A 26,108-nucleotide genomic window follows, 5' to 3' on the forward strand; every position below is an offset into this window, starting at 1 on the left:
GACATGTGCTGTTGACCTCTTGGCCAGGTCACCCTTGTGAAAGAGATCTTGATCTCAATGGGTTTTCTTATCTGGTTAAATAAAGGTTCTTAAAAGGTTAGTGGCTAGCTAGTTAAAATGGGATATTGTGATTTCACAAGACTGTCTTAGAAGTGATCATTTGAAAATGTTCAATTTGAAAAATGTGCACTTAGAGAAAATATAAAAATAAAGTGTTGCATATTGATATTTATCTGTTTCTATATATATTTATTGTGAGAAATCATTAAGATGATCAGTGTTTCCACAAAGATAAATATCATTAATTATTAATAATAACATAGAGTTAAAGGTAAATTGAGCAAATTGGCTATTTCTGGCAATTTATTTAAGTGTGTATCAAACTGGTAGCCCTTCGCATTAATCAGTACCCAAGAAGTAGCTCTTGGTTTCAAAAAGGTTGGTGACCCCTGACTTACAGCATGTATATAAAACCTTAATGGAGGTGTTTAGATGTTTTTTTAGGGCTTTGTTGGCAGAATAGAGCGACTCCTATAGTCTCCATTATAAGCAGACGTTTGATCAGACTTATTTCATTTTTAGAATGCAGAAAGAAAAAAAAACATACCGTATTTTTCGGACTATAGGTCGCTCCGGAGTATAAGTCGCACCGGCCAAAAATGCATAATAAAGAAGGAAAAAAACATATATAAGTCGCACTGGAGTATAAGTCGCATTTTTTGGGGAAATTTATTTGATAAAACCCAACACCAAGAATATACATTTGAAAGGCAATTTAAAATAAAGAATAGTGAACAACAGGCTGAATAAGCGTACGTTATATGAGGCATAAATAACCAACTGAGAACGTGCCTGGTATGTTAACGTAACATATTATGGTAAGAGTCATTCAAATAACTATAACATATAGAACATGCTATACGTTTACCAAACAATCTGTCACTCCTAATCGCTAAATCCCATGAAATCTTATACGTCTAGTCTCTTACGTGAATGAGACAAATAATATTATTTGATATTTTACGGTAATGTGTTAAAAACTTCACACATAAATCGCTCCTGAGTATAAGTCGCACCCCCAGCCAAACTATGAAAAAAACTGCGACTTATAGTCCGAAAAATACTGTATGTGTTCTTGTCTTACATAAGGATTGTGCATGATGGGCACAATTTAAAAAAGTGCAGTTCCCCTGGGCCACAAAATATGGGCTTGTGGGCCGCAAATGGCCTGCAGGCCGCGAGTTTGAGACGACTGAGTTAGAGGGAGAGGAACAAGCTGTGAACCGGTAGTCCTAATTTTGTCAAAGGGTGGTGGGGTCTGAGTCGAGGATGTCGTCGTGGCTTGTGCAGCCCTTTAAGACACTCGTGATTAAGGGTTATATTAGTGCCTGTGGTCAAGGCTCATATCGTTCAGTTTCGCTCCCACACCAACGGCACAACATCATTTTTACTTCATAAAATAGATTTACTGGTAGTAAGTAAGATACCAAAAGTTCGGAAATTGACACCTAGCCCATTTTGTGTAATCGGTGTTGAAAGCCGGTACTATTTTTCAGTGAGGCGCAGTGATATCTAGTGGGGAGTGGCGCGGTTTTGGTCACATGGACCAATCAGGTAGCAGCTTTATTCTAACAACATACCTGCTATGGCGACGACAACATCCGAGAGTGAAGAGGAACGAAAGACCTCAAAAGTTAGAAAAAAAGTGCGTAAAGAGGAAAATAAAAGATGCTATATGCATCTTTCATCTGTGAACAATGAGGACGTCCAGCACTTCACTCGGACACGGTGGGACACATACAGAAACTATTTAAAACAGTGGCTTTGTCTGCAAGACCAGAACAAGCATCTGGCAGAAATCTATAAACATTGCTCGGATGTAGATTTTGACGCTATTCCTGACGACGCTGGGTTTCACGCAACATGCTACCGACGTTTTACAGATAAATCTGCATTGTTTTATGCCGAGAAAAGGACCGCACGGGCGGTGGGAGAACCATCTGCAGCCGCAGGTCAGTCAGCAGGCACGTCTGAAACTCCCCGAAAGAAACTTCGATCTCGTTCAGGTTTGCCCGTTGCTTCTGCCGGCCCCGTCCTGCCAGCCATCTGTATAATTTGTCAAAAAGTGGAAAAGTACACTCGTGTGGGAGGAAAACGCCAGAGGGATCAACTCACACAAGCAGAAACCGTGTCGGCAGGTATGTGACACACACACACACACACACACACACACACACACACACACACACACACACACACACACACACACACACACACACACGTGTGTGAATCTATAGTAATAATGTTACAGTACATAGCGTAGGATTGAAAGAATGTGTTGTTACTTTGTAATAACCAAATGGACCATTTATACACTGTCAGAGTTAAGGGGAGACCTTGGAATTTAAAAGTTTGAGAACCACTGGCCTAGAAAAGGAAGCCCCACCCATCCCCCCATATACCTTCACACCACAGCCCCAATCTCTCTCTCCCCCCCCCCACACACACACACACACACACACACCCCTGGACTGATTTACACATCACAACCCCCACCCCTCCCCCCGCACACCTTCACACCTCACCCCTCATCCCTGAACTGACTGAACTGTGACCACTACCCACATCCCTGCTGTGACTTCATGTCACCTCCACTGCTGCTACAATAATTGAAGAATGCATAGTGCACTTTATACATCATCATTGTCATATCATCCATTATCATCTTCACTGTGAACTGAATGTGCAATACTGCTTCTGTCTACTCATGCCCACTATAGATCTGTTGTAAGATCCACACTTTAATTTACTTTATCTTATTTCTTTATTTTTGTTTCTTATTTTATTTTATTATATTTATTAGTATTAAACATCCTTAGCATTTACATTTTTAGTAAGTTTATTGTAAGTGTGCAATATAGTTTAAGTTTATTCTTGTTTAATTTTTATATTCTGTGATTCTTTATTTAGCTTAAGTTTATATTTATATTTATATTTTGTGAATTTGCAAGGGGGACCAGCAAAATAAGCTTTTCATTGTGCAGTGTGACTGTCTGTTTATCTGTGCATATGACAATAGATATCTTGAATCTTGGAATGTTTAGCTGGGAGTTCAGCAGCTCACATCACAGAGTCGTAAATCACAGGGTCATAAATACCTCTCCAACCCCCCACTCAAGACACACACACACACACACACTTTTTTACTTGTAAATCTCTGATTTTGCCAATAAAGCTTATTCTAATTATTTTTCTTTTAAAGGCCAGTTGCTGAAGGCAGCTGAGATTAAGAAAGATGCTGCCATTCTTCTGCACATCAACGACAAAGACTGTGTTGCTATAGAGGTCCGGTACCATAGGACCTGTTACAGACAGTACACCAGGTTCTTGTCACTGTCTACAGCAACGCACACTGCAACCAGAGATGAAGAAATGTGAGTAATTACACTGTACTGTCATTTTGCTCACATTTAAAAAGTAAAAAAAATTTCAACAACATGCAGCTTATATTTAGTTTTGCTTAAGATACAGCTTTGAAAGCATGACTCTTTGCACATGTTAAGTGTGTGTGTGTGTGTGTGTTTTCAGACAACCCTTTGCTGACAGCTACAACCTCTTCTGTGACCAAGTGATCCGTCAAAGGATTATAATTGACAAAGAGGTGCTGAGAATGGACAAGCTAAGGAAGTTGTTCGTGGACACCGTTAAGAAGCACGAAGATCTTGATGCTTCAGGCTACAGGTAACTGAAACAAAAATAATAAAATATTCATACTGAAAAGTTTATTATTTATAGATTTAGTCTCTCCCCATAAAGGCTATGAGAGTATGTTTAAAGTAACTGCTTTACAGTGTAGCTTGTATTTTTTCACGGGAGTAGGCAACAGAACGAGGATCATAGACGTGGCTAAGGTGGCAGCAGCTCTTGGCAACAGTGTTTGTTCTGCACTCATTGGCATCCATACCTTCACAGGTTGTGACTCGACCAGTGCCTTTCATGGCAAGGGCAAAAGGAAGACATTTTCTCTTGCTTGTCAGAAAGACGAATACCTGACTGCGTTCTCAAATCTGGGCAGCAGTTTTAACCTTGACCAGTCTACGTTCAAAACACTGAGCAAATATGTGTGCCACCTGTATGGACAGGCATCTGCCAAAGACGTGAACGATGCAAGATACAAAGCATTCTGTATGGCATCGTCAGCTTTGCCAGAACTGTCCATTCCCCCAACAAGTGATGCCCTCCACCAACACTGCAAAAGGGCAAACTACCAAGCAGCAGTAATGCGACATTCCCTGACTGGTATGATGTGTGCCCCTTCACCCATTGGCAATGGATGGTACATTGAGGATGGGGAGTTAACAGTAAGATGGATGACTAGAAATCCTGCCCCAGATAGTGTGCTGCAGGTAGTCCACTGTGGTTGCAAGACAAGCAAATGTGAAACAGAAAGATGTTCATGTATGTCTGCAAAAATGTCTTGTACTGATTTATGTCACTGCCAGAACTGTGGAAATGTTTCAAAGGAAACAGAAGAAAGAGGTGCATGGGATGATGACACAGATGAAAGTGATATTGATGAGTAATTACGCACCATGTCACCATGTAAAATTTGCCACTTTTGTTTCTTTATCAAGATGTTTGATTATCGAGATGCCACACTGCCATTTTAACGGTAAAGCTTAAATAATGTCTGTATTACCTTTTTTTTCAAATTTGTTTTGGTCTTTTGTGTGTGTTTGTGTGTGTGTGTGTGTGTGTGTGGGGGGGGGGTATAAATGACACATGCTGTGAAACAATTTGCTACTTTAATAAATATTTATCATATTTTATACCAATTTGGGCCTTTACTGCATCTATTTTAATCTTGTCCATTTTTGCCTTATTCCAGTTTTGGGGTGCATGGTAATATTTTGCTAGATTTTAAGCCACTTTTGGCCACGGTGTGTTACTTCTTTTGTACCTTTGATTACATAGAAGGTTGTGACATTTTTTTAATGTATGATACATAAGCTTTTAGCTAAATTTAATAAGTGTGTGCTTCATTGTGCTGGGGCAAATCACTTCAGTTGAATCGTTTTTTAAGAAATTTGCTACATTTCATGATCTAAATTCACATATGAGTATACTAAGGCACCAATATTTGTTTCAGATGTTAGGTATATGTATTTATGATATTTGAGAAAGATTTTGTGTTGCCAAAATGAATAAGACATATTTTACAAGCCAAAACTGCAGCACAAGATTTTCGTTTTTTGTGATTTACCTCTATATACATTTCTGGCTTGTGACAAAATTTGGCTAGGTATCATGTTCTGAACTTTTAACCCAAAGTCCAGAAGGGTATTATCTATGCAAAAATGCATTGAACAAGTTGTGCTTAGACGTGGGAGCGAAATTCATTTTCTAGGCACTTTTTCTCATGTCAGCTCACCGTCTATATAAGTAAACATTGAGTGATACTCACAGAGCGATGCCTTTCCGGGAGCAGAGGCCGCTGGACAGCCAGCACTCCTGTGTTGATGAGACCCTTTCTGGTCATGAATTGGAGCACCCGCTCCATCTCTTGCACGCAGCGCACGCGCACCAACCCGCGCACGATGATGTGCAGGGCGCATTTCTGGGCGGTGAGAACCTCCTTTGGAAAAGACACTGAATGAGTTGTTTTTCACTTAACTGTGGAGAACCACTAATGCGTGGCACGCTCTGGCAAGCTATCATTGTCCTAGGTACCTTGCAGTTTTTGTGCCAGGAGGCCAGGATGAGGTTGCGCAGAGCCAAATACATAGTGGGATCGCGGGAAAATTCCGGGAACTCATAAAGCTCGTCGAGCTCCATCATGTCTGGTCGGACGCAGAGAGCCTTGCCGCACTCGTTGGGCTGGTAGAAGGGCTGGAAGTACGGACACAGACCTGCAACTGGAGAAGAACGCCGCCGTTGAAGTCTCGCGTCGATCTGAACGGCTTTTGAGGAGTACGTACTTTGAGGCTGGGCGGCCCTACAATGATCGGCTCTCAGCTCGTTCATGGACGCGCTGCCGGGAGTGCACGACGGACTCATTCCGACGCAGTCAGGATAGTAAGCAGCCAGGAAAGGACTGGCCGGGCTGTCTTTGAACAATGGCGGCAGGATGAGCATGGAATGCCACCAGCTGTCAGTCACCTCCGCCACTCTCTGCAGGGAGCAAAAAGGAATGCCTGTATGCAACTTGGATTGACAGTTCGAATTGGAAAGGATTTGACAAAGACATCCTTGGAAGAACTCCCACTGATCAAAACTGTGAACAAGAAGTTGATACAAACAAACCCATGAAAACATACAAAAAAAGCTTTATTTTACCAGGTCTTCTGGTTGGGAGCACTGGTCCGGACCTTCGCTCTGCGGACAAACATCCGTCAAAACACTAATCGGCCCACGTGAGCCGATCTACTTCCTGTTTCCTGCTTACCTTAATGTTGTTCAATTTCATCCCGCAGCGGTACGTCGCCGCCAGTGAGCTGGTGAGTTGGATCTCCTTCGTCAGCTGGCGCCACTTCCTGCAGTCCGGCTTGTTGCATTGCACCTACACGGAGAAGACATGAGTACGTTCCGGTGCGATGACGTCCACGTGGGCGACATTCGACTTCTCACCCAGTAAGGAAGCTGCTGGTCTGCCATGAAAGCCTTAAGAGTGGGCTCGCTTTTCCCGTTACTCGTCCACACCTTTTTCCACGCGGCAAAAATCTCGTAGCCGTCTTTGTGACTGGGGTAAAAAAAAAAATGGTCGTCATGCATTACTTTCTAGGTAAAGTGTAGGGATGGCTACCGTTCGCATTTGAACTGATACGGTATAAATTCCAAGTACCTAGGAAACTATACAAGTACTCAATTATTCAATTGAATTCATTAATTCAATTGTTTCATAATAAAATTTTATTTTTTTATGTGATATTTTAAAATGAACGGATTATGATAACTGTGCTGTCCAGTTGTTACATCTTGTTTTATTACCGGTATACCAAATGAGTCTAATTTGTAATGCAGTTCCAAGACATAAGATGGCAGTACTGTACTATCTATCTATGGTATATTTAACTAGAAAGGTAGTTTTTTCCATGAAGCTGAATGTGTTACGTTGCACCCTACAAAGTGTTTACACTTTAGGTATTGTGCCTATTACACACCAGCTGTTTGATCGTAACAATAATCTTAGTTGTAATTTCATTTACCAATTTTGGAGGTGTTGAAATCATCATGTAAAATCGCTAATAGTAGCATGTCTATGGCAAATCCAATGTTAATTAGCATTAAGCTAGCACATTTTGAAAGAGTGATGCCTTACTTTACATTTTCTACCAAGCATATTTGCTTTGTTGGTGTTGAAAATTGAAACATTACTCCGAGGGGGTTTGGCTGAGTCCAGGCGCCCTGAGTGCGACTTGTTTACATAAGCCGGTGTTGAGTCTGCAACCGGACATGACGTCAAGTGAAACAAAGGAATCGAAATACCTTTGACTTTACCTGCGTCGATACCAGGTAGCACTGTCAGAATTCAGTCGGTGCCTATAAAAGTAACGAATTCGGTACCTATCCCTAATGAAGTCACAAACCTGAACCAGTCTGCCCTCTAGGCAGAGCTGACCGTAGGCCAAGGCTATTCAACTACTTAAGGGAGAGGGCCGGACATCAAAATGTGGATGTTTCGTCAATTTGTTAATAGCAAAGTAAAAACAATAAATTGTAAACAGTGTCAATGGATTCATTATTCTGCCCTCACTAGTTTCCAGCATGTACAGCTAGACAGATAGTTAACAGAATGAAGAAACAGAAGCATCAGAAGTTTTGTTCATTGATATTTCTTCTTTTGAAATATTTTCCTTCCTCAGTTTTATTTATTTGCACATTTTCCTTTATTTAGGTTTGTAAAACTGAAAATATAAACATTACAAAAGTATAACGTCCATTGTGTATATTACATAAATAACGTCTATTTTATATTTTACATAAATAAAATAGAAAGTTTAGTGTTAATACATTCACACAATAAACAACATATGTCTACGCATATAGAAATTAAACATTCACAGCAAAATTGCACAAATGTGGCTCAACACAATTAAACCTAAGGTGTAGCTTTATCGCCCTCTACTGGTCAAATTCAGGGCTACATGTATCAAACGACATTTAATCGCTAGAGCTAAACAGCCAAAGAAACAACACGACAACGAATACAAAAGTATTTAACGATTTCAATACATTCATACTTTGTTCTACAGTCGCTGTTAAAAGTCTGATTTGTGCGATTTTTTTTCTTTCTGGGTCTTTAGTGCCACCTTCTACTCACCCTACTGTTGCTTCATCATGACACAAATGCTTCGCTGTTTCCCCCTGTGGGGTGGCGGGAGTACTACGTACATGAGCAACCCTAGTTTGGATGGTTTTATCAAGCCTATTTGGGTGATATTCGGCAGGCCAAATTAAAAGCTTCGACGGCCCGCCAGTTGAATAGGCCTGCCCTCGTCTTTGTGTGGTCCTAAAGATTGTTTGTAACCCCATTTTGGTCTTTAATATTTATTATTATTATTACTTATCTTCTGAAGGCCTCCCACCCCAGACTTAAAATCCTGTCGGATATCAATATAAGTTCGGAATACCCCTAGAAGCAGGCCTAAGAATTCTAAAAACGAAAGGGATTTGTGTCTGACAAATATGCAATTTTAGAGAAAAAATGTGATGTGGAAATTTGGTAGCATGAATGTTTTAATACTGCAATGCTAAGATCAAAAAGATTTGACCTCAAACCTTATTTGTTTGTATTGCTTTATTAAAGGCCTACTGAAACCCACTACTACCGACCACGCAGTCTGATAGTTTATATATCAATGATGAAATCTTAACATTGCAACACATGCCAATACGGCCGGGTTAACTTATAAAGTGCAATTTTAAATTTCCCGGGGAACTTCCGGTTCAAAACGCCTTTGAGGATGACGTATGCGCGTGACGTAGCCAGTAGAACACAGGTATGGCTTCCCCATTGAAGCCAATACGAAATAGCTCTGTTTTCATCTCATTATTCCACAGTATTCTGGACATCTGTGTTGGTGAATCTGTTTCAATTTGTTCATTGCATTATGGAGAAAGAAGCTGAGCAAGCAAAGAAGAAAGTCGGTGCGAAGCGGAGTATTTTGCGAGGGAAGTCAGCAACACAACACAGTCTGTGTTTCATTGTTTACATTCCCGAAAGATGCAGTAAAGATCGAAGAACTCGGACAACAGAGACTCTTACCAGGAGGACTTTGACTTCGTTAACAGACGCAGACGCGATACCGTGAGTACGCTTCCAAACATTTGATCGCTTGCTATAACTAGCTCAAGCTAGTAGCTAGTAGTTAGTAGCTTATATTTAATTTGTGGCATATTAAATATAAGCCTGGTTGTGTTGTGGCTAATAGAGTATATATATGTCTTGTGTTTATTTACTGTTGTAGTCATTCCCAGCTGAATATCAGGTCCCACCCACGCGCTTCCAAACATTTGATCGCTTGCCCGTACGTGCGTGTCACGTACGTAACTTTGGTTAAACATATAAGCTTTATGAACCTTGGGTTAGGTGAACGGTCCTTTGGGCTGAGTGAGTGTGTGTGTTGTGCTGGTGTTTGAATTGTATTGGCGGGTTATGTATACGGGATCCCGTCCATATTACCCGCTCGAGCTATAACTAGCTCGAGCTAGTAGCTAGGAGCTAGCATAACAAACACCTAGGTGTTTTTATGCGGGATTAATTTGTGGCATATTAAATATAAGCCTGGTTGTGTTGTGGCTAATAGAGTATATATATGTCTTGTGTTTATTTACTGTTGTAGTCGTTCCCAGCTGAATATCAGGTCACCCCCGGCTCTCACAGCATCTTCCCTATCTGAATCGCTTCCACTCCCCACTAGTCCTTCACTTGCACTTTCCTCATCCACAAATCTTTCACCCTCGCTCAAATTAATGGGGAAATCGTCGCTTCCTCTGTCCGAATCTCTCTCACTTCTGGCGGCCATCATTGTAAACAATAAGGAACTTTGCATATATGTTCAATTGACTACATCACGCTACTTCCGGTAGGGGCAAGGCTTTTTTTTATCAGATACCAAAAGTTGCGATCTTTATCGTCGTTGTTCTATACTAAATCCTTTCAGCAAAAATATGGCAATATCGCGAAATTATCAAGTATGACACATAGAATAGATCTGCTATCCCCGTTTAAATAAAAAAAATTCATTTCAGGAGGCCTTTAAAGGTTTTGAACAAGCTGATCATTTTGGCGTTGGAGTGCTTTGGGACTTAAGGGTCGGAAAATTTGGAATTGTGAGAAAACAGAGTTTCTGTGATGTGGAAAATAGAGAAGATTAATTGTTTAATACAGCTGAATATTTTAAAGGACAACTGCATTCTTTTGCAATGTTGCCTATCATTCACAGTCCTTATGCGAGACAAAAACACGCACAAATGTATCTTTTTCTCTGTTCTAAATTTTGAAAATCTGCTAGCAAGAGGCGGCTAACAATGCCTTCAAAGTTGTGTATACATGCTGTTTGTATTCATGTAATGTTGGCTGTATTTTGAGAATTTTTTAGAGTTGATTTTGTGAACTCATTTTGTGAATGTTACGCCCTAAAATGATAGATATCAGCTTTATGAAACAGTTCCAGCAAAAGTTGCAGTCTTTTTTACTGTTAATTGTCTAAGCTTATGTTCCTATCATGTTAATTTGTTATTGTTTTCAGTGTTCTTTGTAACCTTCACCAAAAGTGTAGACGTTGCCTTTTTTTAGGGCTTTATAATGTGAAAAGCAACAAATTGCTGTAATTCTCTCTCAGTAATTATACTACAGGGACATTTGTTGAGAAATACTGAATTAATGAACAAATACAAAGAACAGAAAGACTGAGAAAAGCTTTTTAAGAACGTGGCAAAATAGGCTTATTTCAGCCACAACAAAGTACTTTGTGTTTACGCAACGACTAAAGTTTTTATCTCAGCCTCCACAAGAGAAAAAAAATACAAGAAAGAGCTTATACAGTTAAAAAAAAATATTGCTGAGGACGACGAAACAATGCAAATACTCTCATCCGGCAAGGTTATGCGTATTTGTTATGCCGCGATGTTTCGGAGGGTCTGCAAAACATGCAGAATAAGTATGAGTTTTACCTTCTGTAGTAGTGATCAAAGCATTCGTTACAAAAGTGCTCGCCACATGACAGATGGTACCAGCGAGACGTGTAGCCATTTTTAGCACACCTGGTAAGAGAAAAAAATAAAAAGTAAGCCAATTTTAACGTAGATGCTGAAAGTTAAACCTCCAGGCTCACCTGTCGGACGCACTGGCAAAGCAGACGGGATATGTGGCCGAACAGCCGGCCTTCTCGCACTTCCTGTATTTCTTCTCCGACTGGTCGTCTTCCTCCTCCGTATCCGTCGCTTTTCTTTTGCTCTGGAACCAGACGGGCGTCACAAATGGGACATTTTGGCAGAATTTGGTTGGGTTTCTACTAAGGCGGTAAACATTTTTGAGGTAGCCCATGTGATTGACAACAAAAAAATATCATGTGTACACGAAATGTTGAAATTTAATATTTATTCTACACATTTTTACAACATTAGAAACCATTAGTAAATCAGAGGCTACTCAGAAGGTGCGATAACTCCTGGAAATGACTGGCTTATAATGGCCAAAAGGTATAGATGTGTGCGTCCAAGTTAAAGGAAACGGCGGGCTGTTTTCTTTTAAAAGATTTATTACAATCTTTGGCACGCTGGGTAATGTTTGCTGTGGTCTGGAACAACATGGCACACAACTATCTGAAATGCAGCCAATATTACATACAGATAATGTGTCATGAGACATGCAAAACTAAATTATATACAAAGAGGATAAAAGTAAAGGATATTAAATGAGCTCAATTATACCTACAAATGAGGTATATGTGTATGCAATATGTACATACAGCTAGCCGAAATAGCATGTTAGCATTGATTAGCTTGCAGTCATGCATTGACCAAATATGTCTGATTAGCACTCCACACAAATCAATAACATCAACAAAGCACACTTTTGTGCATTCACGCACAGTATAAAACATTTGGTGGACAAAATGAGACAAAGAAGGAGTGGAAGATTTTACATGTAAACAAGCTGTTGCGTCACAGTCCAAACTAAGGTGAGTTCAAGAACAGCTGAAATTAGTAGGACAAAACGATGCTCACCAAATACTCTCATCAGTGAAGCATACACACAAACATATTAAACAGTGAGCTTTCTAACAACTGGGAAGGTTTTGTGTCATGTTTGTCCTCAAACAAAAAACATACTGAAACAAAAAAATAATTCCCCCACCATCTTTTTCCATTTTCAATCTTTTTTAAAAAATGCTCCAGAGAGCCACTAGGGCGACACTAAAGAGCCGCGGGCATGAAAAAACATATAAATACAAATGTATATATAATAATTTTAAGTATTGGGGGCGTGAAAAAAAATTATGTCCCTGGGGGGGCGTGAGAGAAGATAATTGAAAACCACTGCAATAATGTAAGACATTGGAGGAGGGGTGTCAAACGTACGGGATGAGTTTGCTAAGTATAAAAATGAGCCGAAATTTTTGAATGAAAGAAACCGCTGTTCTAAATGTGTCCACTAGATGTCACAATAGCAATTATTTGTATCTTTGTAGGTGACGCTACATATGTAAAAGAAAATAAACCACATGATGTTAGTGCACCAGTCGAGGAAAATGGGCAAACCGCATAAATAACATCCTGTGATTAGATTTTAATATTGCTTTGTTATCTTGATAGATTGAAAATTAACACCAATGAGTTGACTGATGAACATTATCACGTAAATGATTCAGAAAGTATAAATAACGACAAATAAAGATAGAATACTATTAACCGCAACATATAAGTGTAAAAAACAAAACAAACCAACATTTTGATTTGTACATTTTCAGGATGTGCTTGTTTTATTTTTAAACAAAGAAAACAATCTGAAATTGTCTTTATTTTGAAGTTATCATGCACCCATGTGGGGTTGATGGCAATCTTGTTGTTATTTTTTTTGTGGCAAGTTTGAAACATTTTTCATAATATCAAAGTCCAGTGACGTGCAGTCAGGGGAGGCAGGTGAGGGCCTCACGTGCCATCATGGAAAGAAAAAAAATGTAAAAAAAAAAAAAAAAATTGTAATTGTAATTGTTATATGTATCCTGTGATTATACTATAACGTTATTTTCCATTTAACTTCACCAGTTTTAGATTATTTTTATTCAAAATCGCTGAATTTTCACATTTGCCGTTCAAATACTGAGAAGAGACTTGCGGTGAGTCACCAGCCTGTTGAGCCTCGCCATGGATTGCACAATGACTCGGCTAACTGCTGGCTTGCTGTGCAGTGAGACCGTATTGCTATATGAATTATATTATACATTTCCATAGTTTAGTTAGCTGAGGTATATAATGTACAGTGTGTTTTGTCAACAACTGTATGTGTGTAACGTATTTCTTGTGCTGAGTAATCATAAAACGGCTGCAAAAGACGCACTGGGTGAGGCTCGCAGTAATCCCGCCTCCTGGTGGTAGAGGGCGGTAGTGATCTCAGAGATTATTTCTGCGACTACCCGGCTGCAGAAGAAGTGACAACAAGCCGCAACAGTTAGCAGCGATCGTTTATTTTTTCCTCTTGCCTGGACTATTAACATGGAGGATTACATATCTAAAATAAAATAGTTTTCTAAACTGGACTTTCAATCAAAGCAGGAGGTAATACTTAAAGGAAGATCTCCATCGAGACAGAGAGACTTTTAAAACTGAAGAAAGATAAGGAAGACTTCTATAAACAAGTTATCGATGCTTTTGTTCAAAAGGAGCGGCACATGGACTTCATTTATAAGTAAAGGTAAGACCATAATAAAGTTTTTTCATTAAATGTGCTTTTTTGTGTGCTACAGTTTGTATGTGTAACGTTAAAGTTAAGTTAAAGTACCAATGATTGTCACACACACTAGGTGTGGTGAAATTTGTCCTCTGCATTTGACCCATCCCCTTATAACCCCCTGGGAGGTGAGTGGAGCAGTGGGCAGCAGCGGCGCCACGCACGGGTATCATTTTTGGTGATTTAACCCCCAATTCCAACCCTTGATGCTGAGTGCCAAGCAGGGAAGAATGCTGGTATGAGCTTTTAAACATAACCCGTTAACTGCTGCCAATCAAATGGTGAATAAGATACTCTTTAGTGTTCATATGTTTGTAAATCTGACCGCGATGAAGTCAGTGCCTCACCAGTCATGAACCTCACCGCACGTCACTGTCAAAGTCCCACATCATTTAGTCTCTAATTAACAAAGCCTAACCAAGATCTCATCTCGCAATATAATTTCCTTATAATACAGTCATCTTAGCTTTGAACACACTGCACACGAGCGAATGAAGGGCATTCTTACTCAACAGCCATACATGTCACACTAAGGGTGGCAGTATGAACAATGCCAACACTGTCATAAACATGTGCCATATGGTGAAACCACACTAAACAGCAACGACAAACACATTTTGGAAGAATATTTGAATCGAAAAAACAACATAAACACTACAGAACAAATTCCCAGAATTCCCTGCAGCACCAACTCTTCCGGGACGCTACAATATAAACAAACACCATTGGTGGATCTACACCTAACATCTACTGTAATGATACCACGTACAAAAGCGTATCTAGTTGATACTACTAAGATTACATCGATATTTTTAAACATCACAAAATCTCCTTTTGTTTTTTTTTAATTTAGGGAATAATCGGTAGAAAATGGATGGATATATTATGTTTATAAACTCAGGAAATATGTCCCTGGACCAATGAGGACTTTGAATATGACCAATGTATGATCCTGTAACTACTTGGTATCGGATTGATACCCAAATTTGTGGTATCATCCAAAACTAATGTAAAGTACCAAATAACAGAAGAATAAGTGATTATTACATTTTAACAAAAGTGTAGGTAGAACATGTTGAAACAGAAAATAACCAGATATTAACAGTAAATTAACAAGTAGATTAATAATTCATTTTCTACCACTTAATAACGTTGACAAAAAATAGAACGATAAATGACACAATATGTTATCCGCATATGTCAGCAGCTGTATTAGGAGCCTTTGTTTGTTAACTTACTACTAAAAGACAAGTTGTCTTGTATGTTCACTATGTTATTTAAGGACAAATTTGCAATAAGAAACATATGCTTAATGTATCGTAAGATTATTTTGTTAAAATAAAGCCAATAATGACATTTTTTGTGGTCCGCTTTCTTTAGAAAAACACTGAAATACTTTTGGAACCGGTACCAAAATATTGGTATCGGGACAACACTAATACACACACACCGAACACCCACTGGCATTAATGTAGATTGGTGTCTATGCCTGCATTAGAGGGCTATTAACCCACTTTAACCTCTTAAGGCCCAAGCTGTTTGTTTACATAATGTTTTTTATTTCTCTTTGCTATTTGGGCTTATTGGACCCTAATTAGAATAAAAACTAAGAATCATCTTTTGATATGATGTACTTAGTCCATAAGTAACAAACGTGTACTTCATGTTTAGTGACATGCTAATTCTTATTTTTTTACACTTTTTTCTCCCAAATTCCATTGTATGTTATACTCTTCTGACACCACCAGATGGCAGTATAAGTGTCCACATAAGTGGCCATAAGACCCCAATTCAGTAGTGTACACAATTTTGGAAATAAGAGCTAAAAGGTGCTGTCCACGCATGTGGCCACTAAGGCTTTAGAGCAGTGGTTCTTAACCTGGGTTCGATTGAACCCAGGGATTCGGTGAGTCGGGCTCAGGGGTTCGGCGGAGGTCAAGACACACCCAACTCATCGTGTAAATAAAAACTTCTCCCTATCGGGCGTATTACAGATACGGCAACAGCAGAAGTCACACTGATTTGCAGGTGTGTAATTTGTTGTGAGTTTATGCACTGTGTTGGTTAATGTTCTTTGAACAAGGTGATATTCATGCACGGTTCATTTTGTGCACCAGTATAAAAACATGGTAACACTTTAGTATGGGGAACATATTCACCATTAGTTAGTTGCTTATTAACATGCAAATTAGTAACATATTGGCTCTTAAATAGTCATTATTAAGTACTTATTAATGCCTTATTCGGCATGGGCTCATTATAACCCTAACCCTCTAACCCTGGCCCTAACCAAATAACTCTAAATTAAGTCTTTGTTACTTAGAATATGTTCCCCTGGTGTCCAAAAAACTCTAAATTAAGTCTTTGTTACTTAGAATATGTTCCCAATACTAAAGTGTTACCAAAAACATATAACTTTGTCTTGAATTTGAAAAAAAAAACAAAAACATTGTATTTTCACTAAAGAAGGGTTCGGTGAATGCGCATATGAAACTGGTGGGGTTCGGTACCTCCAACAAGGTTAAGAACCACTGCTTTAGAGTTCATATTAAGGTTCATTCTGAGGGGGTCACGTTGTGTTTTTATTTGTTAATGGGCTCTTTTGCCGGGTCTCACGCGTACCTAATGAAGTGTCCCGTGTGCGTGCGTACCTGTCCAGGTGGCGGGTTGTTGGCCCGCTTCACTCGGACGTTGCTCTGCCTCCCGGAGGACCGCGGCGCCAGGCTGTCCCCGGAAGATTCCCCGGAGCCCCTCTTTTTGGCTCGCCGGCCGCCGGAGCCGCTGCCCGGGTAGTCTAATGCAAAGCAACCACGGTGACATGTCAACAACATCATGGTTACAACAAAGCGGCGCTGCTCCGCTCGGGGCCTATTTGTAAACAAAACCAACGGGAGTTTTTTTTTAGTCCTCGCCATTGACGACTAAGATAGAGACGGAGGCGAGTGGACGACACAAAAGTGACTTTATCGGCTTAGAGGCAGCGAACGGACATAAGAATGATCTCTTTAAATCAGCCATGTCATGTCAGCATGCTACTACTTAGCATGTTGCTAACAGCATCGGCACATACTCATGCTTACTGACCTGCGTCCGACAGCATGTTGGACTTTCTTTTCAAGCCTGTAAATAAAAAGTGTGCTGACTTGAATGTTTATTATTAAGCTTCTTCCACTCGTCGCCCTTTTATTGTTGTGGGGGGAAATAAAGGCGTTGTTGTCGTTAGAATACCACTACCGGTTTTTCGGAGGAAATGGGCGGAGCCTTCCGGACGAGCTTTGTTTGACTCTCCTCGCTTGCCGTAGCTGAACCGGATCGCCATGGCAACGGGAAATTAACAAAACCACCACGCCGCCTTTTCGGAACCTTGGAAATCGGACAACCCAGACGGCGTTGACGTCATTGTCCATTGTGAGCAAAACGGCAAACGCGCGTGACGTCGTGGACCACACACGGCAACGCTACGCAACACCAGTCAATAATAAGTATATTTTGCCGTTTTACGTGGTGGGTCGCCGTGTCCGGGTACTTTCCCCCACCCCAGCGGGGAACTGGAAGCTTCGATTTCCAAGGGAACGGGAACGCACCATCAGACTGGAGGCAGCATTTTGACAAAGAGAGAAGATGTTCACCTTCACCGTTCAAAGTTTCTTTTTACCGAGGCTATTTTTATTTTTGAAAAGGTGTCTTTAGATGAATGACCCATTCATTTACTGACACATACCACCACCCACAGCACTTGCATTTAGGGGATTTGCGTAAATAAACAATGGCTGGAGTCTAAGGCTGCACTTTATGAAAACAATGGATCCATGTGGAGTTGCGCACAGGAGGAAAGTGGACGTAACTGTTGTCAGGCCAAGGGTTACAGACCATGTTGAGCAGGTAACCTTATTTTCCCCTTATATTGACATTTATTTTTTAATCATTACAGATGAAATTATTGACTTATATTTAATGCCTTATCTTATTTATTGTGGTTGTAGTTTGCACGAGTATGTAATATTTGGATTAAATCAATCAAACTTTATTCATGTAGTGCACAGGCAAGTTGCAAATATTCTATTTTCCCCAGTAAAAAAAGTTATTAAAAGTATGCAATGACATAATATCATACAGAAAATATATCCATCATTAGGTCTGTTTTAAAACTCTGGACCTCAACAAGGTTATCCACCTCCTTGAAGACCCTCTGACAGTAAGTCATAATGGGTTTTTTTAACCATGTTTTGTCAACTTTTTAAAGGTAGTCATGCTTTATTTGACTTTTTTAAGGCACACATGCAGGAGAGGCACATTTTTGTGCTGAAGAAGGTTCTCAGGAGAAGACACCATGGCTTTGTATCCTTTCTCAAGCGTCGACTCCCCTGTTTTCTGTCTCTCCCACAGTCGTTTCGCTCAGACAGGGGTGTCCAAAATGATGCACATGGGTCTTTTTTTTAATCAATTTGTGTCAGCCCGCTAGCAAAATGTAAAAATAAAATGAACTCATTAATAATAAGCAGGCTAGGCAACTTTATTTATATAGCACGTTTACAACAACTGTAAAATTGGACCAAAGTTCTTTACAGGTTAAAAAGCATATAGAGAAAAGATAAAAAAAGAACATAAATGATGCATAAGCTAAACAAGATAGTGCAAAAGAAATACGGTGAAAGAGTTCGAATAAAAAGTAAAATTGCACGATAAAAATAATGAAATAATAAAAGTGCGACAAATTGAAAAAAAAAACCAAAGGGGGACCAAAGCAAAAAAAATGTAACACTTTATTTGTTCGAAACATTTTTATGCTTTTGTAATCATGCTTGAATTTAATTTGTTGTGTACTAAAATGAATGTGTGGGAAGTAAATTGTTCAATAATTTACAATAGAACCTCAATTTACGAATCCCTCTATTTGCGAATATGCCCCTGTCTCTCTGTGTGCTTCTTAAAGTTAAAGTTAAGGTACCAATGATTGTCACACAGACACTAGGTGTGGCGAAATTATTCCCTGCATTCGACCCATCACCCTTGATCACCCCCTGGGAAGTGAGAGGAGCAGTGAGCAGCAGCGGTGGTTGCGCCCGGGAATCATTTTTGGTGATTTAACCCCCAATTCCAACCCTTAAAGCTGAGTGCCAAGCAATAGGTCCCATTTTTATAGTCTTTGGTATGACTCGGCCGGGGTTTGAACTCACAACCTACCGATCTCTAACCACTAGGCCACTGAGTTCCTCTCCTCTTGTGAGCTGCTTCTTCTTCTTCTCAATGTTAATCTACTGTAAGTGGATTTTACTTTTTTAACGTTTATTATTGTACCAATATGGTTATTACATCTAAAGATGTGTGTGATTTCTGATCATTTGTGAGGGCACCAAAAATACTTTTGTGTTTGCTCGTGCACATGTTGCTGCAGTTCAGCTTGCTGTTGCTGTTTTAGCTTGTTGTTAATGATGTAGTTAATCATTCACCTCCTTGTTATGTTAGTTTGATATAAAGTACTGTATAGCACTATATATTAAGTTCAAAGTGTACAAACTTTTACTAAAATATGGACTTTTGTCGAGGCTGAAACCCATTTTTCATATTTACATTGTTTCTTATGGAGAAATTTGCTTCATCACACAAACTGAACCCTGTTCAAGAACCAATCATGTTTGTGAATCAAGGTTCCACTGTATATTTTTAGTGCAAAATAACAAATTTAACATAATTAAAGTATAAATGATCAAACATTCCTGACACACAGCTACAACCAGGGACCGAACCATTACTTGTGGAGATATTGTAGCGAGGTCCCAAGCACAGAGGGGCCCCTTGGCTTTTTTCAAGTTGTATGTTTGTAAGTTATAAAAAAATGTTAACATAAAATTATTATAGCGGTGAAAGTTCGCGCCACCTGGATAGCGGCTAACTTAGCATTGAAGACTTCACTTAACGCAGACGTCATAACGTCGTCAAAGTTCACCTTTCAGCATTCACACACAGCACCAACATTTTGGAACACGAATGAGGTGACAGAAGAGAGGTAAAACGTAATACATCTATTTGTGGCAGTATAGGAGAAAGTTGTGTACAAGTTTCAGTTTTGTATCTCATAACTGGTGCGTTCAAAGACTGATTAAAGTTAGAAACAGAGGTGTCACTTGTTTTTAAAGACATGGGGAGACCTAACCCCTGGAGATAGACTAATAATAATACAATCATGCTAATAATAGAGATGGATTATTATGATTCATATTTTTCACTGATCATATGTATATTTCTACTTCACACTCAGAAGTAAAGGAAACCTTAACAGATTGATAATCATACCTAGATTATTAATGACAGGTAATATGAATATTTAAATGTATAATTTTACCACTTTATATTGTATTTATTGGCAATTTATTGTGGGGAAAAAAAGATTTTTTATTTTTTTAAACAAACCCTAATTATTTAAGGTGGTTTATCTAGACCAGGGGTGTCCAAACCACGGCCGGCGAGCCAAGTGCATCTTTGATTTGGCCTGTGAGTCGTCATGAGTTCGAAAAGGAATGTCCCTGTGGAGTGTTTTCAAATCAATTTTAAATATACCTCATGGTCTGATTGTTAGTAATTTGCCACCATCTTGTGAACACTGTCAATAAATCGAGTCAATGACCATGAATTGTCCATTGGAATGCAAGTAGCACAGCATTCACTGATAAGATCCAAACCAAACAACCTTTCCTAGTCATGAGGGGAAAAAAAACATTCAACCAATACAAAAAGTCAACACACATGGTCACAAGTAACACAACCTGCTCACTGAACTTTGTGGAGATGATAAAAAAAAACGTCCAAACACCATAAACAATTCAAAAATTACATCCATTATAGTGCATGATGGGAAAAAAAGCAAAACACTCCCTCCACACTTATCAATGTTCGGCGCATTTTAGCTGCTTGATATTTCTGATTGATTACAAAACTTGAAGGAGGTCGTCACGGAAATAAAGATGGTAGGAGTCGAACTTTTACATACTCTTGATATCCAATGATATCAATATATATACACACACATGTATATAAGTGTATATGTTTGTATATATGTGTAAAAAAAATAAAAAAATAAAAATAAATATATATATATATATATATATATATATATATATATATATATATATATATATATATATATATATGTGTGTGTGTGTGTGTGTGTGTGTGTGTGTGTGTGTGTGTCTGCGAGTGTATATGTATATGTTACTTTACATGCAGTCGGCTTTCGGCGCCCGGCCAAATTTTTTAGACCTGATCTAGATATGTTAACGCCATCTTTAAAAAAAACAAGAACTTATAAAATGTGTTTTAAAAAAACTGCTTTCAAACAAATCAATGCAATAATTAGTTTTTAGTGCACATAAACTTACATACTGTGTGTTTATGGGGCGGCAACATTGGGTTTCGGGTGGGATGGGGGGCCCTTTAGGAGTCTTGTGCATGGGGCCCCAGACTTTGGTGCTATGTCTTTATTTACAAAACAATGCTAGACATCACAGGGGGCACTGGCAATGTTGAGGGAAATCTTATCATTATCAGTGACAGAGCAGAAAAGGGCTAGGAATAATTTTGCGTCCCCTCGGATCCCAGGCCCGCGTGTTAACGCATTATATTATTAGCTGTAACACAAATTAATTTTTTTGCCTATAAACACAAAATGAAGGTGTTTTGTTCAGTTAGCTGAGATTGCTTTTGGCATCTTTAACGTACAAAACGTATCAAAGTGGCCCCGAGCATATATTAATTTTTCTGCATGCAGCCCTTGCTGGAAAACTTTTGGACACCCTTGCTCTTAGGTGTGAGAAGCGCCTGCAGATTGTCAGGTTTTTTGCTCATGACTGCTCCCAAGGTGCACCGACGGAAATAGATTTGCTCTCACGCAGCCTGAACACAAAAAGAGTCCCGAGACGCTCGTTTACCGACACATCTGTCAGCGTTTTCCCCCACCGTGCATGTCCTCGCCCCTTAACCGTGTCAAGCTGCTGAGGGAGCTGGCCAGCATCACCAGAATCCTGCACGCCTGTGCAGAGAAGGCCAAGGACCGACCTGAATATTCCAGGATTTTGTGCGAGGCGCTTCAGATTTGCAGGTCGGAAACCTCGACTTGTGAAACTAATACTGCATTAGTACTATATATCACCAGATAATAAGGGGCGATAGTGGAGGTTTGAGGGAGCGGTCATCGGGATATCAAGGGGCGGAGCTATACTATTTAACTTAAATCAGGGGTCGGCAACCCAAAACGTTTAAAGAGGACCAAAGATATAAAAAACAAATCTGTCTGGAGCCGCAAAAAATGAAAAGCCGTATACAAGTCTTATAATGAAGGCAACACATGACGTAAGTGTCTATATTAGCTATAATAGCCTACTATCAAAATGACTGAGTGTCACAGGCTAAAGCAAATCTTCGTTGACAGAAATGTTGAAATGTAATATTTATTCTACACATTTTTACAACATTAGAATAGAATAGAATAGAATAGAATAGAATAGAAAGTACTTTATTGATCCCTGGGGGAAATTCAGCACCACAGTTTGCTCACAATAAACAATAAACACTTAGGTATTTTTTTACATGTGAATAATATAAATACAGTCTATTATACAGCATTATTTACATGTGAATAATATAAATACAGTCTATTATACAGCATTATTCACATGTGAATAATATAAATATAGTCTATTATACAGCATTATTCACATGTGAATAATATAAATACAGTCTATTATACAGCATTATTCACATGTGAATACTATAAATGCAGTCTATTATACATTCAAGTACAGTCAAAAAGGAACATATGCATTATACAGTCTGATGGCTGTCGGTATGAAGGACTTCCTGTGTCGTTCCAAACCATTAGTAAATCAGAGGCTACTCAAAAGGTGAGATAACTCCTGGAAATGACTGGCTTTTAATGGCCAAAGATATAGATGTGTGTGTCCAAGTTAAAGGAAACGTCGGGCTGTCTTCTAATAGATTTATTAAAATTTTTGGCAAGCTAGGTAATGTTTGTCTGGAACAACATGCACACAACTATCTGAAATGCAGCCAATATTACATACAGATAATGTGTCATGAGACATGCAAAACTAAATGATATACAAAGAGGGTAAAAGTAAAGGATATTAAATGAGCTCAAATATACCTACAAATGAGGCATAATGATGCAATATGTACATACAGCTAGCCTAAATAGCATGTTAGCATTGATTAGCTTGCAGTCATGCACTGACCAAATATGCCTGATTAGCTCTCCACACAAATCAATAACATCAACAAAGCGCACAGTATAAAACATTTGGTGGACAAAATGAGACAAAGAAGGAGTGGAAGATTTTACATGTAAAAAAACTGTTGCGTCACAGTCCACACCATGGTGAGTTCAAGAACCGCCGAAATTAGTAGGACAAAACGATGTTCACCAAATACTGTCATCAGTGAAGCATACACTCAAACATATTAAACAGTGGGCTTTCTAACAATTGGGAAGGTTTGTGTCATGTTTTTCCTCAAACAAAAAACATACTAAAACAAAAAAATAGTTTTTCCCCCCATCCATTTTCAATCCTTTTTTTTAAATGCTCCAGGGTGACACTAGGGTGGCACTAAAGAGCCACATGCGGCTCGAGAGCCGCGGGTTGCTGACCCCCGACTTAAATCAAATTAAATGATACATTTAAAAAGAGTGAATTAAGAATCATAAATCATTATGACATTGAAACTACAAAATTGGCGACCGGCTGTGACGTGGATTCGTAGATCATTAAATCATCATTGTGGTGCGTTCCATTTGTGCTGGGAAGTCGGAATTTTTTAGTTACGAGTCGGGAATTTCAACTTTGAGTTCGGATTTCTGACTCGGAAAGTCGGAGCATTCTCGAGTTTGTTTTAAAGATGGCAGCTCTGGGTGTGAACAATGATATCTGTTTCTATAATATTTGTTATTAGCACTTCTGATTAGTTTTTGTCGCACTAAATCAGCCATATACGATGTATTGTTGTACAATAATTAATATGGTAACGTTACTGTAGTGTAAACTACATTTATATCTTGTGGTATATACAGTACAGACCAAAAGTTTTGACACACCTCATTTCAATGTTTTTTTTTTTAATTTTCATGACTATTTACATTGTAGAGTGTCACTGAAGGCATCAAAACTATAAATGAACACATGTGTAGTTATGTACTTAACAAGAAAAGGTGAAATAACTGAAAACATGTTTTATATTGTAGTTTCTTCAAAATAGCACACTCTTGGCATTCTCTAGATAGGCTTCAAGAGGTAGTCACCTGAAATGGTCTTCACTTTACAGGTGTGCTTTAAGCTCATCGAGAGAATGCCAAGAGTGTGCAAAGCAGTAAACAGAGTAAAGGGTGGCTAAGCGTTCCAGTTGAAATTCCAACTGGGAACTCGGAAATTCCAACTTCCCAGTACAAATGGAACGCACCAATACTTCCGGTTCTGACCTAAGAATCATAAATCATTACGACGTATTTCCGGTAGATGGGACTACAAAACAAAATGGCGGATCCCTAAAAAACTACAAAGATGACGGGCGTAACGCAAACCTAGTTCCAATCCAGTCTTACAAATCATAAGTTCTTGTGATGTATTTCCGGTAATATGGACTAAAATATAAGACAAGATAGCGGATCCCTTAAGAACTACAAAACAAAACGTGACGTAGAGATCATAAATTCCTTCAAAACCTACATCATAGATCATAGCTCCCTTAAAACCTACAAAAGCGCCCGAATGTGACATAGACCTACTTCCGGTCCTGACCTAGAAATCATAAATCATTAAGACGTATTACCGGTAATATGGACTACAAAACAAAATAACATGGTGGATCCCTTAAAAACTACAAAGATGGCGCCCGAGTGTGACATAGACCTACTTCTGGACCTGACCTAGAAATCCTAAATCATTATGACGTATTTCCAGTATTATGGACTACAAACCAACACAAGATGGCGGATCCCTTAAAACCTACAAAGATGGCACCCGAGTGTGACATAGACCTACTTCCGGTCCTGACCTTGAAATCATAAATCATTATGATGTATTTCCGGTAGTATGGACTACAAAACAAAACAAAACAACATTGCGGATCCCTTAAAAACTTCAAAGATGGCATAGACCTACTTCCAATCCTGACCAAGAAATCATAAATCATTATGACGTTTTTCCGGTAGTATGGACTACAAAACAAAACAAGATGGCGGATCCCTTAAAACCTACAAAGATAGCGCCCAAATGTGACATAGACCTACTTCCGGTCCTGACCGAAAAATCCTAAATCATTATGACGGATTTCCGGTAGTATGGACTACAAAACAAAACAACATGGCGGATCCCTTAGAAACTACAAAGATAGCGCCCAAATGTGACATAGACCTACTTCTGTTCCTGACCTTCCATCCATCCATTTTCTACCGCTTATCCCCTTCGGAGTCGCGGGGGGCGCTGGAGCCTATCTCAGCTACAATCGGGCGGAAGGCGGGGTACACCCTGGACAAGTCGCCACCTGACCTAGAAATCATAAATCAATATGACGTATTTCTGGTAGTATGGACTACAAGACAACACAAGATCGCGGATCCCTAAAAAACTACAAAACAAAACCGAATGTGACGTAGACATCATAAATCATTACGACGTACTTCCGGTAGTCTAGACTACAAAACAAAATGGCAGATCCTTTAAAGCCTACAAAGATGGCGCCCGAGTGTGACGTACACCTACTTCCGGTCCTGACCTAGAAATCATAATTCATTATGACGTTTTTTCCGTGATATGGACTACAAAACAAAACAACATGGTGGATCCCTTTAAAAACTACAAGGATGGCGCACGACTGTGACATAGACCTACTTCCAGTCCTGACCTAGAAATCATAACGCATTATTTCCGGTAGCACGGACTACAAAACAAGACAAGATGGCGGATCCCTTAAAATCTACAAAACAAAATCGGATGTATTTCCAGTTTAGGCACCGCCCACTGAGTGTGACATCATTGCCACCCCTTAAACCCCCGATCACCCCCCCGAGCTGCCCTTACCAAGTGGTGTCATATACGACTACTCGCATTATCACAGGCAAACATCACAATATTCTTCCTTTCCTGCG

The 26,108-nt window shown here is 39.3% G+C and overlaps 3 protein-coding genes across 6 annotated transcripts in view; 2 read left to right on the forward strand and 1 right to left on the reverse strand.

Annotated features, from left to right (window-relative positions):
• LOC133650272 (lysine-specific histone demethylase 2) overlaps window positions 1-17,245 on the reverse strand; it is a 37,037-nt gene extending 19,792 nt beyond the window's left edge. The window contains exons 1-10 of one of the 2 annotated variants that reach the window (XM_062047336.1): window positions 17,039-17,244; window positions 16,606-16,748; window positions 11,337-11,458; window positions 11,176-11,265; window positions 6,628-6,739; window positions 6,446-6,559; window positions 6,337-6,375; window positions 5,979-6,171; window positions 5,731-5,915; window positions 5,465-5,635 (exon numbers count right to left, since the gene is read on the reverse strand). In XM_062047336.1, coding sequence (XP_061903320.1) covers window positions 5,465-5,635; window positions 5,731-5,915; window positions 5,979-6,171; window positions 6,337-6,375; window positions 6,446-6,559; window positions 6,628-6,739; window positions 11,176-11,265; window positions 11,337-11,458; window positions 16,606-16,748; window positions 17,039-17,054 — 1,185 coding nt within the window. In that variant the 5' untranslated portion in view covers window positions 17,055-17,244. Of the gene's footprint in view, window positions 1-5,464; window positions 5,636-5,730; window positions 6,172-6,336; window positions 6,376-6,445; window positions 6,560-6,627; window positions 6,740-11,175; window positions 11,266-11,336; window positions 11,459-16,605; window positions 16,749-17,038 lie in introns of both variants that reach the window. The other variant, XM_062047334.1, reaches the window with a different exon arrangement.
• Window positions 1,490-4,753, forward strand: LOC133649645 (uncharacterized). Of its 3 annotated transcripts, XM_062046284.1 has the most exons (5): window positions 1,490-2,012; window positions 2,067-2,198; window positions 3,263-3,434; window positions 3,589-3,741; window positions 4,180-4,753. In XM_062046284.1, exons 1-5 carry the CDS (start codon window positions 1,646-1,648, stop codon window positions 4,232-4,234), a joined length of 879 nt encoding a protein of 292 aa, XP_061902268.1. In that variant the 5' UTR covers window positions 1,490-1,645; the 3' UTR covers window positions 4,235-4,753. The 3 variants fall into 3 exon arrangements, with proteins under 3 accessions (XP_061902268.1, XP_061902266.1, XP_061902267.1); XM_062046282.1 differs by having other exon boundaries at window positions 1,491-2,198; XM_062046283.1 differs by having other exon boundaries at window positions 1,491-2,198; window positions 4,201-4,753.
• LOC133650271 (cilia- and flagella-associated protein 69-like) overlaps window positions 16,610-26,108 on the forward strand; it is a 39,014-nt gene continuing 29,515 nt past the window's right edge. Inside the window, exons 1-4 of the mRNA XM_062047333.1 lie at window positions 16,610-17,836; window positions 18,090-18,149; window positions 18,227-18,292; window positions 21,940-22,049. Of these exons, the coding sequence (XP_061903317.1) occupies window positions 17,747-17,836; window positions 18,090-18,149; window positions 18,227-18,292; window positions 21,940-22,049 (326 nt within the window). The 5' untranslated portion in view covers window positions 16,610-17,746. The remainder of the gene's footprint in view (window positions 17,837-18,089; window positions 18,150-18,226; window positions 18,293-21,939; window positions 22,050-26,108) is intronic.

The sequence above is a fragment of the Entelurus aequoreus genome, linkage group LG05 (genome assembly GCF_033978785.1).
Source record: "Entelurus aequoreus isolate RoL-2023_Sb linkage group LG05, RoL_Eaeq_v1.1, whole genome shotgun sequence".
Taxonomy (NCBI): domain Eukaryota; kingdom Metazoa; phylum Chordata; class Actinopteri; order Syngnathiformes; family Syngnathidae; genus Entelurus; species Entelurus aequoreus.